Below are 16441 nucleotides of genomic sequence, written 5' to 3' on the forward strand. Positions count from 1 at the left end.
ACAGCTGCGCAGGGCGGGAGTGGGCGGGTACGGTTTACCATTAGGCCGGGCGGGCAATGAATCTAGTTTGTAGATCTCTACGTAATTATCAGAAGCTACCACCAAACCGAATTTCACTTCTCTATCTTAAGATGCAACATTCTTTAATATGGCGTCCATCTACGTCCTGTTTTCCACAGCTTAGTTGATTTGTCATGTTCTAATTAGCATAAGTTACCACGAAACCGAATTTCACTTCTCTATCTTAAGAAGTAACCGGTCAGAAAATTTTAGTATTTTAGTTACGACACGACATTACAGTTGTTATTTAAGTTATGGTAAGGGGCTGGACCCCGTATAAAGTGAGGAGTGCAAAATAGCCTAAGTGCTGACGCACCCAAATTTTTAAATTCAAATTCAAATCTTTTTTTCCAATATGGCGTCCATTAACTTCCGGTTTTCCACAATCACGTTGATTTGCCATCATCTAATTAGCATAATTTATCATGTAACCGAATTTCACTTCTCTATCTTAAAAAGTAACATTCTTCAATATGGCGTCCATCAACTTCCGATTTTCCACAATCATGTTAATTTGCCATGCTCTAATTAGCATTAGCTACCATCAAACCGAATTTCACTTCTCTATCTTAAGAAGTAACATTTTTCAATATGGCTTCCATAAACTTCCGATTTTTCACGATCATGTTGATTTGCCATGCTCTAATTAGCATTGGCTACCATTAAACCAAATTCCACTTCTCTATCTTAAGAAGTAAAATTTTTCAATATGGCGTCTACCAACTTCCGATTTTCCACAAATATGTTGATTCGCCATGCTCTAATTAGCATAAGCTACATTGAAACCAAATTTCACTTCTCTATCTTAAGAAGTAACATTTTTCAATATGGCGTCCACCAACTTCCGATTTTCCACAAACATGTTGATTCGCCATGCTCTAATTAGCATAAGCTACCTTCAAACCAAATTTCACTTCTCTATCTTAAGAAGTAACATTTTTAAATATGGCGTCCATCAGCTTCCGGTTTTCCACAATCATGTTGTTTTGCCATGCTCTAATTAGCATAAGTTACCTTAAAACCGAATTTCACTTCTCTATCTTAAAAAGTAACATTCTTCAATATGGCATCCATCAGCTTCCGGTTTTCCACAATCATGTTGATTTGCCATGCTCTAATTAGCATAAGCTATCTTGAAACCAAATTTCACTTCTCTATCTTAAGAAGTAACATTTTTCAATATGGCGTCCATCAACTTCCGGTTTTCCACAATCATGTTGATTTGCCATGCTCTAATTAGCATAAGCTATCTTGCAGTGGCGAAGATATAGTACAAGCAATGCAAGCACTGCTTGCACAATTAAAATATTATTTAATGTACTTAACGTTGAGTGCATTATTTATTTTCTATCGCACTCGATTTCGCGAAATTTTACGGCCGCAAATTCTCTCCGCAGCCCGTTGGCAAGCAGCAACCTCTCTGCTTGCAGCCACTGTGCGGGAAACCAACGCTTCTCAAGTATCATATGGCGAAGGGTAGATGCTGGTGAAGGTACGGTCCCCAAACCACTAATAAAAGCTCTGCTTTTCGGAGCTTTTCGGCTTCTCGAAAACACCCGAGCCAAGCAGAAAGCAGACACTACTATCAGAAAACATATAAGTGTTAACATGATCTCGAAGATGTATATTTGCTTTATTATAAACACAGAATTATTGAAATAAATTAATATAACTGTTCCAAATTCCATGTAGATAAACTTTAAAGCATTACTTTGAGTTTCAAGATTTGTAAAACGTGTCAATAATGTCGACGTTCAGGGATTAAGACAAACATGGTGTTCCGGCACTGGGGAGCGCTGGAATCTGCAGAACAGCTGGCTGTTGTCCGCTTCACACTTCTCTTGTCTCAAATTACAACGCACGCCAGTGTTGACAACTACCAAATAATTTACACTATATTTATCGTAAGTTTTCATACAAACAATGAACTGATGTTTTTTTTCGATAAAACGTATGTGTTTGTGTTTTTGATGTTTTATTCACTACCACGAGTACTACAAATAACAAATATATTATGGTATATATCGCAATGCACACCGGAGCTGCTTTTGCATAAAACGTCCGAACAGCCACACTGTTCGCGCGCTCTCGCCTGACTGGCGCAACGTTCTTACTGGCGTGCGTATAAAGAAAACAAATGCATGTTGCTATGCGCGCTAAGCGCTGTGTTCTTGATGTGACATTTCCAATGAAAATAACACATGATTATCATACATTCTCCCCCCTCTTGGTCGTACAATAGACCAAAATAATATTATACTGTACTTCTCTGTGACGTGATTGAACTTGATCACTTTATAACTGCAAATTGTTATAATGACACTACACTGCACTAAACACTAAACTATTGTTCAAAATCATCTTCGATGGGAAGTGGTACAATCTTGACGACTGGTCTTCTGTATACACCTCCTTTAGTCTTGACGTCGACGACTCGAACAAGTCCATCCTTACCAGGATATACTGCTTCAATGATGCCGAGATTCCAAACAAGGGGAGGAAGTCTTTCATCCTTCAGTATCACAACGGTACCTGCTTGAATCTTCTGCTGACGAGTCCACTTGGATCTCTGTTGTAATCCATGTAAATATTCTGTCGACCAACGATGCCACAATTGTTGGTGAAACTGCTGAATTCTCTGCCATCTTGTCAGTCTGTTGACTGGTAATTCGGAGATGTCTGGCTCGGGTAACGAGGATAAAGGATGACCTATGAGGAAATGACCAGGTGTAAGTGGGGTTGGATCTGTTGGATCTTGTGAGATTACAGAAATGGGTCTTGAATTTAAACACGCTTCTATCTGGCACAATAATGTTGTCAATTCTTCGAATGTTATCGATGACTTGCCTACTATTCTTACCAAATGATGTTTCATTGATTTGACTGCTGCCTCAGTGAGTCCTGAAAAATGCGGTGATCCAGGTGGCATAAAGTGCCATTGTAGACCTTCTAGTGATAAGTAGTCCTGTAATTTCTCATTAAATGCTTCTGATTGAAATAATCGTAAAAGTTCTTGTAACTCTTTGTTCGCGCCAACAAAGTTCGTTCCATTGTCACTGTATATATTACTACTCTTCCCTCTTCGTGATGTGAAACGTCTAAGTGTAGCAATAAAAGCCTCGGAGGTAAGATTGCTGACTGCTTCTAAATGTATCGCTCTTGTTGATAAACAAATGAATACAGCGACGTAGCATTTGGTAACTGTTTTGCTTCTTACGGTTCCTGTTTTGACATGTATTGGACCAGCGTAATCTACAGCCACATTGGTAAATGGTCTTGATTGTTGAACGCGAGCTGCAGGTAATTGTCCCATCAATTGCGACGAAGTTGTGCTTTTTAGCTCAAAACAGATTATGCATTTATGTAGTATTTTCTTAACTACTTGCTTCCCACGTGTAATCCAATATTTGTCTCTTAAAGAGCTTAATAATAGCTGTGGTCCTGCATGTAGAAGTCTTTTGTGCTCTGCATCGACAATCAATTTTGTAAGGTTACCTTTTGGTGGTAATATCATCTGATGCTTGCTGTCAAATGATGATAATTGACTGTTATCCAGACGTCCTCCAACTCTTAGCATCTGATCTTTGTCTAAGAATGGATACAATGTTTTCAAAGAACTTTTATTTGAAAGTTCGTGGTTCGAGTTGAGTTCTTCGATTTCCTTTGAATAAAACGCTTGTTGTGCTATTTTTATACATGTGTGTAATGCACGTTGCACTTCATTGGGTTTGAGATGCCCAATCATTCTCTCATGAGAGTTCTTGAGATTGTAAATAAACCGTTGGCAATATGCCACAACTCTTAATAATTTAGACAATTTTGAAAATTTGTCAATGATGTGAGTCTCTTTGCTCTGTATGAACAATGATAATGTTGATATTCGTCTCATTTCTGGCGCTTCATTTTCAAGCTTTATTGATGAATGAGGCCACCAATTTGAATTCTCTTTCAACCATTCGGGTCCTTGGCACCATAATGGACACTGTTTCATGATGCTTGCATCAATACCTCTTGATATTAAATCAGCTGGATTATCGTTTGAAGGTACATGTCTCCAGTTACTGATTTCTGTTAAATCCTGAATTCTAGAAACTCTGTTTCCTACAAATGTTTTCCATTTTGCAGGTGATGCTGATATCCAGGACAGAACAATTTGAGAATCTGTCCATAAATGTGTGCTTTCAATTTGCAAATGCAATGCTGGCATTGCCTTATGCATGAGTTCTGCTAAAAGTAATGCTGCACAAGTTCTAGTCTGGGTAATGTTACTTTCTTTATTGGAGCTACGCGTGACTTTGAACATTGAAGTTTTACTGAAACTTGACCTTGCTGATTGATGGAACGAATATATAAGCATGCACCATATGCTTTTTCACTTGCATCTGAAAAGCCATGCAATTGTATTTGTGTCACGTTACCTTCTTGAAGTACAAATCTTTCGACGTTTATTTCATTGATAAGTGGAAGTTGCACTTGTAGTTTCTGCCATTCAGTAATTAATTCTGGTGACAGCTGTTGATCCCAATCAACTTCTTTCTGCCAAAGACGTTGAAGAAACATTTTGTATTTGATGACTATTGGACTAACAAGCCCTAATGGATCGAAAATGGATGAAATAACGCCTGTTATTTGATGCTTAGTGGAAATGCTAACAGTTGTAGAACTAGAGGTAAATTTACTGCTAACGATGAATTTGTCTTCTACAGGATTCCAAGAAATTCCTAGTGTATTTACTCCTTTTTGCGAATGTAATTGGACTGGAAAGTTATTTTCTCTGTATTCTGGTGGAATTGATCTTAATAACTCAGCGTTATTACAACACCATTTGCGTAATACAAATCCTCCTTTAGCTAGTAACTCGATGAGTTCGGCTTGCAATTGTGCCGCTTGTTGTACGTTTTGAGATCCACTAGCTAAATTGTCAACATAAAATCTCTCTGCTAAAATGTTCGTTGCTTGAGGATAATTAAAACTTTCTTCTTGTGCTAGCTGCTGCCTACAGCGTGTTGCTAAAAATGATGCTGGTGCTGTCCCATACGTGAGAGTCTGTAATTCAAATATTTTTATTTCTTCATTTGGCGTGTCCCTCCATAAGATTCTCTGTAACGGAGTATCATCTTCATGTACTTGTATCATTCGATACATTTTTTCGATGTCTGCCGTGAAAGCGATTGGATATGTTCTGAATCTTAAGATTATAGACATCAAATCGGGTTGAATGGTGGGTCCAATCATGAGAATAACATTCAATGATTTTCCGTTGTCTGTCTTGGCGGACGCGTTGAATACGACACGTACCCTTGATGTAGAATTGCTAGGTTTTACTACAGCGTGATGAGGCATGTAATACGTGACTCCTTCTGAGGTGTTACGTTCCTCTTCAACTTGTTTCATGTGTCCAAGTTCTTCATATTCATGCATAAATTTTACGTAACCTTGACGTAATTCTGTTTCACGTTGCAATTTCGTTTCAAGTTGATGAAACCTGATTGAAGCTAGATTGTATGATTGTCCTAATGTTTCTTTAGCTTCCTTGAATGGCAAATGTACCGTGAAACGCCCTGTATGGTCACGAGTGGTGTGGTTTACAAAGTGCTGTTCGCATGCAATTTCTTCTCTTGTTGTCACCGATGTTCCTAATTCTTCAAGCTCCCAAAAAGCTCGTATCTGTCTATTTAGATTGTCATCTGTCATTGTGAAACATGAAGTAATCGATGTGTTGGCGTTACATTGTTGTGGGATGCGTCCTGATAGAATGAAGCCCAATTGCGTGTCTTGAAGTACTGGGAAGTTCTTTGGGTGAGTCATGCGTTCTGGCTTCAATATTTGAAAGAAAACATCTGCACCTAACAATAACTGTATTTTGCCTGGAATAGCAAATGTAGGATCTGCTAATGCGATATTTTTTGGAATGTTCCATTCTTCATACGGAACCTTTTCTGTAGGTAAATTGCCCGTGATGGTTGGCAACACTGCACATTCTATGGTTGTAGAAAAATCGTTTATTGTGGATTGCAAACATACTTCAACACTTGATCTGGTTTCTGATGTGACACCATTTATTCCTCTTATTGGAACGACCCTTCTTTGTTTCGCGAGCCCTAGTTGTTGAACCATATCTGAAGTTACGAAATTCGATTGAGAGGCACTGTCTAATAACCCTCTACATTTTATCCATCTTCCTGTTCGATCTTTTAGTTTAACTAACACAGTTGCTAGCAAAACTTGTGACTGAGGTTTTCCATTTATTGTGCAATACGAAGCTTGCGGTGAAGAAAATTCATTCTGACTGTACTGAGTTGTGTTAGAAGGCTCTGAGTTATCAGAACGAGAATCTGATTGTTGCGATCTTCTTGACGCTTCTGTTGCGCGATCTACGTGCAATAAGGTGTTGTGGTTCTTTCGGCATTTTCTACATGAGCTTGATTTACATACGCTTGAAAAATGTCCTTTCTTTAAACAATTAGTGCAGATATTGTTGTCTCGCAAACATTGATATTTCTGCACTTGATCTGCATTAATGAAGTCTTTACATTTGTAAATAGCATGTGACAGTTTACAAAATGGACACGTTGGAGACGACGTAGTGACGTATGCTCTTGTGAATTTGTCTTGCTTTGCATTAACGTACGATTTTTTGCCTGCTTGTTTGTTATCGGATATGGATATGTTGTTTTAAGTCCACTTTATGCACAGTAAGGCTAATCGGGACTGGACCTACAGTTTAAAGTGGGATCCGAACCACTTGTGCCTCCACCGGGTATCGAACCCGGGACCCCTTGATTACAAGGCGACGACGCTACCACTGCGCCATCGGGGAGGCTACGCTTGTTTGTTATCAGAAGTTCAATTGACCGTATTTTTGATGGATTCTAACGCTTGGCATCTTTTTTCTAAAAATGACAAAAAGTCCTTCAAAGTGGGAAACGAAGATTCTGTGCATTGTAATTCCCATGCCTTTCTTGTTGCAACGTCTACTTGCGAAACGAAATGTTGCGTAAGAATCATGTCTTCTAACGACGCGTCTGTTTGTATCGCTCGAAGTGCATTTAGATTACTCGTTGCTGTGTTGACGAATTCCCTGAGTTCTGTTGCATTTTCTTTATGTACGGGTTTAATGTGAAGGATTTCATCAATATACGAAGCTGCAATCAACTTTTTGTTCGAATATCTTTCTAATAACAGCTCCCATGCAACCTTGTAATTTGCTTCGCTGATCTGTAGATTTTCAATGAGACGCAACGCTTCCCCCTTGAGCGAAGTGCGCAGATACTGAAATTTCTGTATTTGCGGAATGTCTTTGTTGTCATGAATGAGCGAACGAAACGTGTCTTCATACGCCAGCCAATGCTTATAATCCCCCTCAAATGTAGGTAAATGCACGGTTGGAAGTTTCAAGTGTGAACTCGAAACCGACGTTACATTGTTTTGAAGCTTTGCTGTGTTATCGAGTTCGTGATCTTTAATGATTGTTCTCATTGTTGACTTAAGCGAAAAATACAGCTGTTCTATTTCCGCCCATACCTCTTCCTGACAAGAATCAGTAGACAAGATGTCTATCTCTTGCTGCACGTCTTGAATCTTATTCCATATTGTTTCTAAGTGCTGTAAACGGGTGCATATTTCCTCTATGTTACCATGTTCAATGTCAAAGGCACGTATAAATGTTTGCATTCTTGTCATCTGTCCCTTTTGAGTTCCCCTTTGCTTTACTAACGTTTGTAATTCTTCCATTGTTGTGCGTGTTTATTACGGGATACAAGGAAAACAAGGAATTGAAATTGACGTAAAAAAAGCCAGACATAAAAATGAGCATCCAACTGACCTGCTTGTTGCCAAGTCGCTGAAGTGTTTTCTGCGGCGCTCTGCGATGCTGTGTGAAGCGATGCTTTCCGGGTGTCGCTTGTGGTCGATGCGGCAACGCTGCTGGATGAAACTGCGTAATCGCTGAAGCCACTGAAGTCTGCTGAATGATCGTTGCACAATCAACTTGTAGTACGCGTGATAATGTTTGCGCACTGATTCGTATCACTATGCGGCTCGACGGAGGACCATATGTTTGTGTTTTTGATGTTTTATTCACTACCACGAGTACTACAAATAACAAATATATTATGGTATATATCGCAATGCACACCGGAGCTGCTTTTGCATAAAACGTCCGAACAGGCACACTGTTCGCGCGCTCTCGCCTGACTGGCGCAACGTTCTTACTGGCATGCGTATAAAGAAAACAAATGCATGTTGCTATGCGCGCTAAGCGCTGTGTTCTTGATGTGACATTTCCAATGAAAATAACACATGATTATCATACAGTATGTAAAAAAAAAGCAATGAAACTCTCTTCTGAGACCTGCAAATAGCAAAAACGTTAAGTCATAAATGCTATCCAACTCGAAATATTATTTTTATTAATATAATACATTATTAAAAAGAAGAAACAGCGCATGTTCTTCCTATTGTAATGGCCTATTATTCGAAAGCTTAATTAATTTTAAGCTTCAAGTCAGTTCTATTATTCCCCCGTGAACATTAATTTTTACAACGAGGTTGACATCACTTTTCTGTTAGCTTCTGAGCTTTTCGGAATATTTTCCATTTATGTGGGAAGAACGAGTTGTTGAAGTGAGTGTTCTCTTTTGTGAAACAAACATGAATATTTCAAATTTCGTACGGGAAGCTGTAAGTAATAGCAAGTATTTTATTATCAATAACGTGACAAGAATTTTGAACTTAGCAGTATGGCCGTTGAGAGAGGAGTTCATGGATATATTATTATTATTTAAAATGTCCTTTCTTTCCTAGAAAAACTGGGGCAATGGACTGTATAATTTATATACCCCCCCCCCATTTTTCGGAGTACTGCATTGCTTTCCTTCCTCTTAAGACCACGCTTCGCTACTGCTATCTTGAAACCAAGGCCGCGTCCGAATCGGCAGCAGATGTCACCTAGAGCACCGTTCCATCCGGGGACTCAGCCAACCTCCGTTGTCCGAATTCGCGGCAGACGTGGAGTCGGAGGGGAGAGCAGAGAGGAGCGACAGATGCACGCTTGAACTCGCTGTGACGCTGCGCTTGGCAGCCATATTCTAACTTTCACTTTGTACAGACAACATTTACTGATTAGAGGATGTAAAACTCAGTTATACTTTAACATTTTATCGATAATACTGAATGCAGAAAAATTGTAGATGATGAAATAGCGTGTTACATTTTTAATATGAGTAGTAAATAGCTGGAAATCATTGTCATGTTTGTTTGGCGTCTGCCTTCTGCTTCCGTGCGATGCGCCTGCGCCCCAGAGCGCGGTGGGTGAAGTTCGAGCTGACACCTGGCGGGAAAAGTGATAACCGTACTACAAGGGGACATGCAGATTCGGACGACTTGGACGTGACTTCGACGGCACGCGAGAGCAACGGGAGAGAACTGGACGGAGCGCTTGCCAATCCGGACACGGCCCAGATTTCACTTCTCTATCTTAAGAAGTAACATTTTTCAATATGGCGTCCCACAACTTCAGGTTTTCCACAATCATGTTGATTTGCCATGCTCTAATTAGCATTGGCTACCATTAAATCAAATTCCACTTCTCTATCTTTAAGTAGTATTTTTCAATATGGCGTCCATCAGCTTCCGGTTTTCCACACTCATGTTGATTTGCCATGCTCTAATTAGCATAATCTACCGCAGTGGCGTGGCGTGACTTTTTCAAAAGTGTTACCGGCTATCAGTACGCCTGCTAGACGTTATCACTCCCCCTCCCCCGGTTAAGAAAACATGTCTTTGAGCTAGATATTTGATCCTTTCGTTCTTGTTTTGCAATCAGCACAGTGATTTAGCCACAAACACTCCTAGAAAGAACTGCCACTCATGAGACAATTACCACGAAAATCCAATGAATAGTGGTAGGCCATTGTCAATTCTTCATCTGTGTCTGTTTCTTTGCAATGAGGTGCGAAGGGGAAGAAGAAAATTTCTCGGGTCAGTTTGACGTTTGTGTGGTGAGCACAGAGCAAACGACAGAACTCCGCTACTTTGTGGAAGGGAAGCCCAGCTGTACGTACTACTGTTGCCAACTTAGTATTTTGGAGCAAGGTTTGTCCAAATCACGAATCACACCAAGGAACTATATTTTCGTCTATTACCTAACTGGTCTCAGTTGTAGTTGAATCCAGCCTTTGCTCTGCAGTCTGCCTCTAGTTGCTTCACAGAAATGGTATTGCTATTTTAGGTGGGATTTAGCTCTTTTCTGCCAATCCGATGTGACAACACTGGCTGATCCGGTAGGTATGAACGGCAACAGGGCCCCTTAACAGGCATATGAGTAACCCCATAGCACACTATGCCCCAAAGTCCTTCCCCGCTCTTTCCTTGCATTGGCGCCCTCTTCTCCCTTGTTGCCTCTTCAGGGTAGCGGAACGGCCTCCCTCTTCGCTTCTGTCGGCTGCAGAAAAAATGTCCTAGGCAATATCTACTCGACGGCAACGGTGTTCATTAACGAATTTAACAATGTTGTCATTTTATTGAAACAACTTTTTGATTCTTTACATTTTGCTGTTGCCTGCGGTAACACCTGCTACATGCACGCCACGCCTCTGATCTACCGTCGAACTGAATTTCACTTCTCTATTTTAAACCTAATGGTGCCTATTGCGCATGCAGGTTACCTGAAGGACGAATATCGACCTTCTACACAGGTCATTGTAATTAGTATATTATACATGAGATTGTTAAAACTAGTTGTTTCTATTTTTGCATAGCTGACCATTATTAGCAAATTAATAGAAGTTAAACTAGATAGTATTTATACATATTTTTCTGATAAATAATTATCCAGAAAGATCGCGAATTACTTTTTTCTAAAGTTATTATAATTAGTTTTTAAACAAAGAAGTGTAATTTTATCGGTATTCCATTTGCTGCTATGGAATTTTGATTGACAGTAAACTTAATTTGGATATTCTCAGTGTGTGTTACGTACTGTAACTTCCTGTTACAAATGTTACCAGCTTCATCCATTTCTATCCACGTGCTGGTATTTTAATAACAAGCGCTGGTCATAGTGCTTTAGTACCGGTTACCAACCTGTGGTTCCATTTCATACCCAGAAGCCACCGTTCCGGTACAGTATGTACGGGTACGATCGTACCCATTCCAATCAGTACCTGAAGCGAATGGGTCATTGAGTAATTTACCTAATTTACCCAGGTTGTTGGTAGGTCCAATCTGTCCAGTACTGTCTGGAACGCCAATGCTATTGTAACGCATATCAATAGTTCCGTTCATAACTTGACAGCATTACAAGTTGTGTTACGTTATAGGTCCCTGCTCTTTACCAAAGTAACACTTCAAGTTTCACTGGAGTTAATGAAGCATCACTTCACACTGAAAATCATCATACTATTCAAGCATGCACTAATGTTGACCTATTTGAGCTACGGGGACCAGTACTATTAACAAACTTATGGAGTGGCTATGGGCTCCCAATTCTCGCCTGCCATAGCTAAATTTTTTCATGGAAAACTTTGAGCATGAAGCGCTATGCACAGCTCTATTGAAGCCTGCTATCTTCTACATCGACAACACCTTCATCACCTGGCCACACAGTAGAGAAACTCTTCAGTCATTCCTTGATCACCTAAACAACCAGCACCCAAATATCAAGCTTACCATGGAGACAGAGAAGAATAACGACCTTTCGTTCTTGGATATCATCATCAAATGAGAGCCAGATGGAACTTTGGGACACAGTGTGTACTGAAAACCGACTCTCACTAATCTATATCTCAATGCCAATAGTTCTTACCACCTGCCTAAATGAACCACAGTACTTTCCAATCTTGTTCCACTGGGCCATCTCCATCAGTGAAGCAGAGCATCTACCAGAAGAAATACAGCATCTTCGCATGGCTTTCAGACTGAATGGATACTCAGAACATTAAACCAAGTACTGTCCAAGAAGACCACCACATCAGGTAAATCTAGACACAGTGGGGAAATTTGGACACATTAGGAAATCCTAGCAAAACAGAGGACCAGAAGATAGCTAGCTATCCTGACATACATTGGAAACCTCTCTGGAATTATAAACCGTATTCTTAGAAAACTTAATATAAAAAAACATCCACAAACCACCACTGAAAATCAGGAGCCTACCACCAGGCACGTATCCAGAAATTCTTTTCGGGGGGGGGGGGGCTAAACATATATTTTTTACAGGGGTATAGATAGAACATCGTAAGGTTTAAGGTCGATGGGGGCGATTCAGTTCTAAAACGGGGGGGGGGGGGGCAAGAAAAGTTTACTTTCTCTTGGTAGACAAAGGTTAGCATTAAAAAGCCATAGTGCGGGGCCAAAAATGGAGAGCAACTGTCTCCTAAATATGCCACTGTTTAAGCTGCTGTTTTTTTTCTTTCAGAACGTGATATCGGGACATTTTTTATCACTCGACTCCTCTGTTGCAATGTACGAACGTTGTGTTTGTGCCGAAAAGATCTCAGTAAATGTATGTGTTCGTTTCACGAAGCTGTTATACAATGGACAATCCATTCGAATGTTTTGTTTTGATTTGATTTATTTTATTTTACTTCGCGTTTTGTGCCTCTTGGTTAATTTGCGAAGATGGGGATGAGTGATGAAATTGATGAATGGACATTCACAAACAACCATGCCCGAGCGGGATTCGAACCCGGGACCCTTGGCGTCGCAGCGCGATGTGCTAACCACTCAGCCACAGGGGCCCATTCGAATGTGTCTTCCAGGTTTGAATATGATCCTTTATGGTGTTGTCGCCTGCCTTCGAAACGTAACCTTGACAAAAATCCTAATTTTTCATCCTTGTGACTTGGATCTTCAAGATTTAGGAAGAATTCAGTCTGAAGGCACACACACATCATTTGCAATGAGTGACCCAATCAACAGAAACTTTTCATACCGTAGTGGCACGACAGGCTGCAAAAGCCTGTGTTCGATTCATGAAATCCTCAAGCGACACGTATAGCTTGTAGCTTCGGTGTGAAACGTGGTGGGTCAATCTCATGGTCACCTTCAAACGACAGCTCGTGTTGACCACAGAAGAAAAATATCTTGTCAACCGGTGGGAATGTCCCTTAGTTTTATTCTATCTCCTTTTTCTGTGCTTGTTAATTAAACTGGCAACATCTTACGGTTGGGCATACACAAGAGATGTGCCATGCAGAAATTTTAGCGGAAAATGCAGACTCCACCAGGCATACCGTGCCATTGCTCTACAGCGCCAGCAAAAGATCAAGCGAAGCCAAGGGTGATTCGGTAGCTCACTTGGTAGAACAAAGGATGGCACGGTATATGCCAGAGACCCTGGTTTTGAAGTCATGGTCCAGCTTGCTTTTTCCGCTAAAATTTCTACATATGCAACATCTTCTTGCTCTCTCTTCTCGACATTCATAAAATTTTCAGCCTTCATGGCTGCCCCTTTGTGGTAGTTAGTGTTTGAGTGTTTTTCCAAAACAGTTGACTTAAAAGTCCTTTTTTAACCCACGAAACTCTTGGACTGCATACAGGAAACTTGGTCCGGCCACTAATAAATCGTCACTCAAAACTTAGATTTTCAGTCGATCTGTGCAGCTTATTTCCTTTTTTTTTACATGATGCTCCAATGCCCGTTACTGCTGAAATATTTACTTTAGAGACCTTCGATCTCTTCGGCTCATGACCCGAAACTAGCACTACACTGTCGGCAATGTCTTCAGCTTTGGACCCGAACCTGTAATAGTGGTCGACTTCAGCACTTTCCATCAAAATGTGTCACTAGTTCTCCCCCCCCCCCCCAATCTCTACATCTTATAAAACTGTCAATGGACACTAACGGATCACTAATCGACTGTCATACTTACTCCTGAAGTCTTATTGAATGATTCTGTTGTACAGACCAACCGTGAAATTGAATCCGCGTATTTATATCCATATTATATTCTGGAATGTTCCGCACATAAAATGTTTTGTAGTTCGACTCCACCTCCTATTCAAGAACGTTCCCTCTCGAGCTTTTCAGAGAATTAGTAATCCAAAGAATCGCCCGACTCATGGCGCTGCCTTCAACAGTGCTTTGTTGTGCAACTTCCAAATGCTGACAAATCTTTAAATAATGCTGAAGTTCGTTGCGACAACACTGAAAGAGCAAGAAAAGTTTACATACAATATTAATATAACAGGGTTATCCCTCAGGTTCTACAACATTCTCCGCTTTTCCTCGATAATTATATCTCTCTTTAAATTATAATCACAATATTTTATTTCACACACACAAGCCAAAAACCTCATTTTATCTAGTATAAATCGAAAAATTTCAGAGGGGGCTCAAGCCCCCCCTCTGGATACGTGCCTGCCTACAACACAACCCCAAGGACAATTTAGGACTCAAAACACCTGGAGTTTAATGATAGCTTGCAATTGCAGTAAAGCAGACATTGGACAATGGGCAGGACAATTGAACAATGCTGCAGAGAACATCAGAGTTACATCAAGAATTTCCATCTGGAGAAGTCAGGACTAGCCAAAATTCAATCAACGAGGGTCATATAATAGATTTCAGCAACACAGAAATCATCACTAAATATTCAAACAAGCAATAGCCATCCATGGGGAAAAGGAGAATCTGAATCATGACACAGGGCTTGAACTGGATCCAGCCAGTCTTGCGATAGACAGCCAGCAGTGGGGAACCAGCAGACACAGTTCAGCACTTCACTTCTACCATGAAGATGAGAGTGACATTAGCTCTTAAAATCTCAGATACTATTCCAGAATTGGGCCTCTCCGATGGCATAATGGTAATGTCACCGTCTTGTAATCAAGGGGTCCCAGGTTCGATACCCGGTGGAGGCACAAGTGGTTCGGAACCCACTTTAAACTGTAGATCCAGTCCCGATTAGCCTTCATGTAACAGTTGGGCTGAAAAGTTCGTAGGCTGACTCATAGATGGCATTACTAGAATTAAATCCATGTGATTTTTACTTAGTACTAACCTTCAAAAGATACGTGTATAAATTTCACAGCTGCCGGATAATTAGTTCGTGAGATATAGCATTGTGAGTGAAGCAGCTTTAGTTATTGTGAAAAAATGGATAAAAAAGAATTTCGTGTGTTAATAAAGCATTGCTTTTTGGCGAAAAAAATACTGTTGAAGCCAAGGCTTGGCTTGATAAACATTATTCGGACTCTGCACCAGGAAAATCAACCGTTGAGAAGTGGTTTGCTAAATTTAAACAAGGCGAAATGAGCATCGAAGACGATGCACGCAGTGGATGCCCCAAAGAGGCTGTTACCGACGAAAACATCAAAAAAGTCCACAAAATAATTTTAAATAATCGTAAAGTGTAGTTGATCGAGATAGCTGAGACTTTAAAAATATCAAAGGAACGTGTTGGACATATTGTGCATGAATATTTGAACATGGGAAAGCTGTGTGCAAAATGGGTGCCGCGCGTGCTCACAATTGATCAAAAGCAACAACGTTTTGATGATTCGGAGCAATGTTTAGCGATATTCAACCGTAATAAACACGAATTTTTCCGTCGATATATTACAATGGATGAAACATGGCTCCATAACTACACTCCAGAGTCCAATCGACAGTCAGCCGAGTGGACTGCACGTGATGAACCGAATCCAAAGCGTGGCTGGAAAGGTTATGGCATCAGTATTCTGGGATGCGCATGGAATTATATTCATCGATTACCTCAAAAAGGGCCAGACCATCAACAGCGATTATTACATAGCGTTGTTGGAGCGTTTAAAGGATGAAATCACGAAAAAACGGCCCCATTTGAAGAAGAAAAAAGTGCTGTTTCATCAAGACAATGCACCGTGTCACAAATCAATGAAAACGATGGCAAAATTATATGAATTAGACTACGAATTGCTTCCCCATCCACCATATTCTCCAGATCTGGCCCCCAGTGACTTTTTCCTGTTTGCAGACCTTAAAAGAATGCTCGCTGGAAAGAAATTTAGCACTGATGAAGAGGTAATCGCCAAAACTGAGGCCTATTTTGAGGCTAAAGAGAAATCATACTATAAAAATGGCATCGAAAAATTGTATGACCGCTATAATCGTTGTATCGCCCTCGAAGGAAACTATATTGAATAATAAAATCGAATTTTGTCAAAAAAATATTTTTTATTATGTTAGCCTACGAACTTTTCAGCCCAACTGTTACATAAAAGTGGACTTAAAACTCAAACAACTGTTCCAGAACTGGCCTGGTCGATAGCAAAAGAGACTTCATTCACTTTCAAGAGAGTCTCAACATTTTTAGTTATCTTCAAAACAATAAATGACAGTTACTTAAATGATCTGTTGAAAAATGCTACTACACCAATGCTGAATACCAGTGATCAG

General features: G+C 40.2%; 2 protein-coding genes across 2 annotated transcripts; both read right to left on the reverse strand.

Moving 5' to 3' along the window:
- Positions 1–2404: 2404 nt before the first annotated feature.
- On the reverse strand, positions 2405–4267 carry LOC145984487 (uncharacterized). Its single transcript, XM_083118144.1, has one exon. The coding sequence runs from the start codon at positions 4265–4267 to the stop codon at positions 2405–2407; it is 1863 nt and encodes a 620-aa protein (XP_082974270.1).
- A 20-nt stretch (positions 4268–4287) lies between these two features.
- Positions 4288–6177, reverse strand: LOC145984492 (uncharacterized). The gene has a single exon (XM_083118147.1). It carries the CDS (start codon positions 6175–6177, stop codon positions 4288–4290), a length of 1890 nt encoding a protein of 629 aa, XP_082974273.1.
- Between the last annotated feature and the right edge of the window lie 10264 nt (positions 6178–16441).

Source organism: Lepisma saccharinum, chromosome 2, assembly GCF_977018435.1.
Source record: "Lepisma saccharinum chromosome 2, izLepSacc3.1, whole genome shotgun sequence".
NCBI lineage: Eukaryota > Metazoa > Arthropoda > Insecta > Zygentoma > Lepismatidae > Lepisma > Lepisma saccharinum.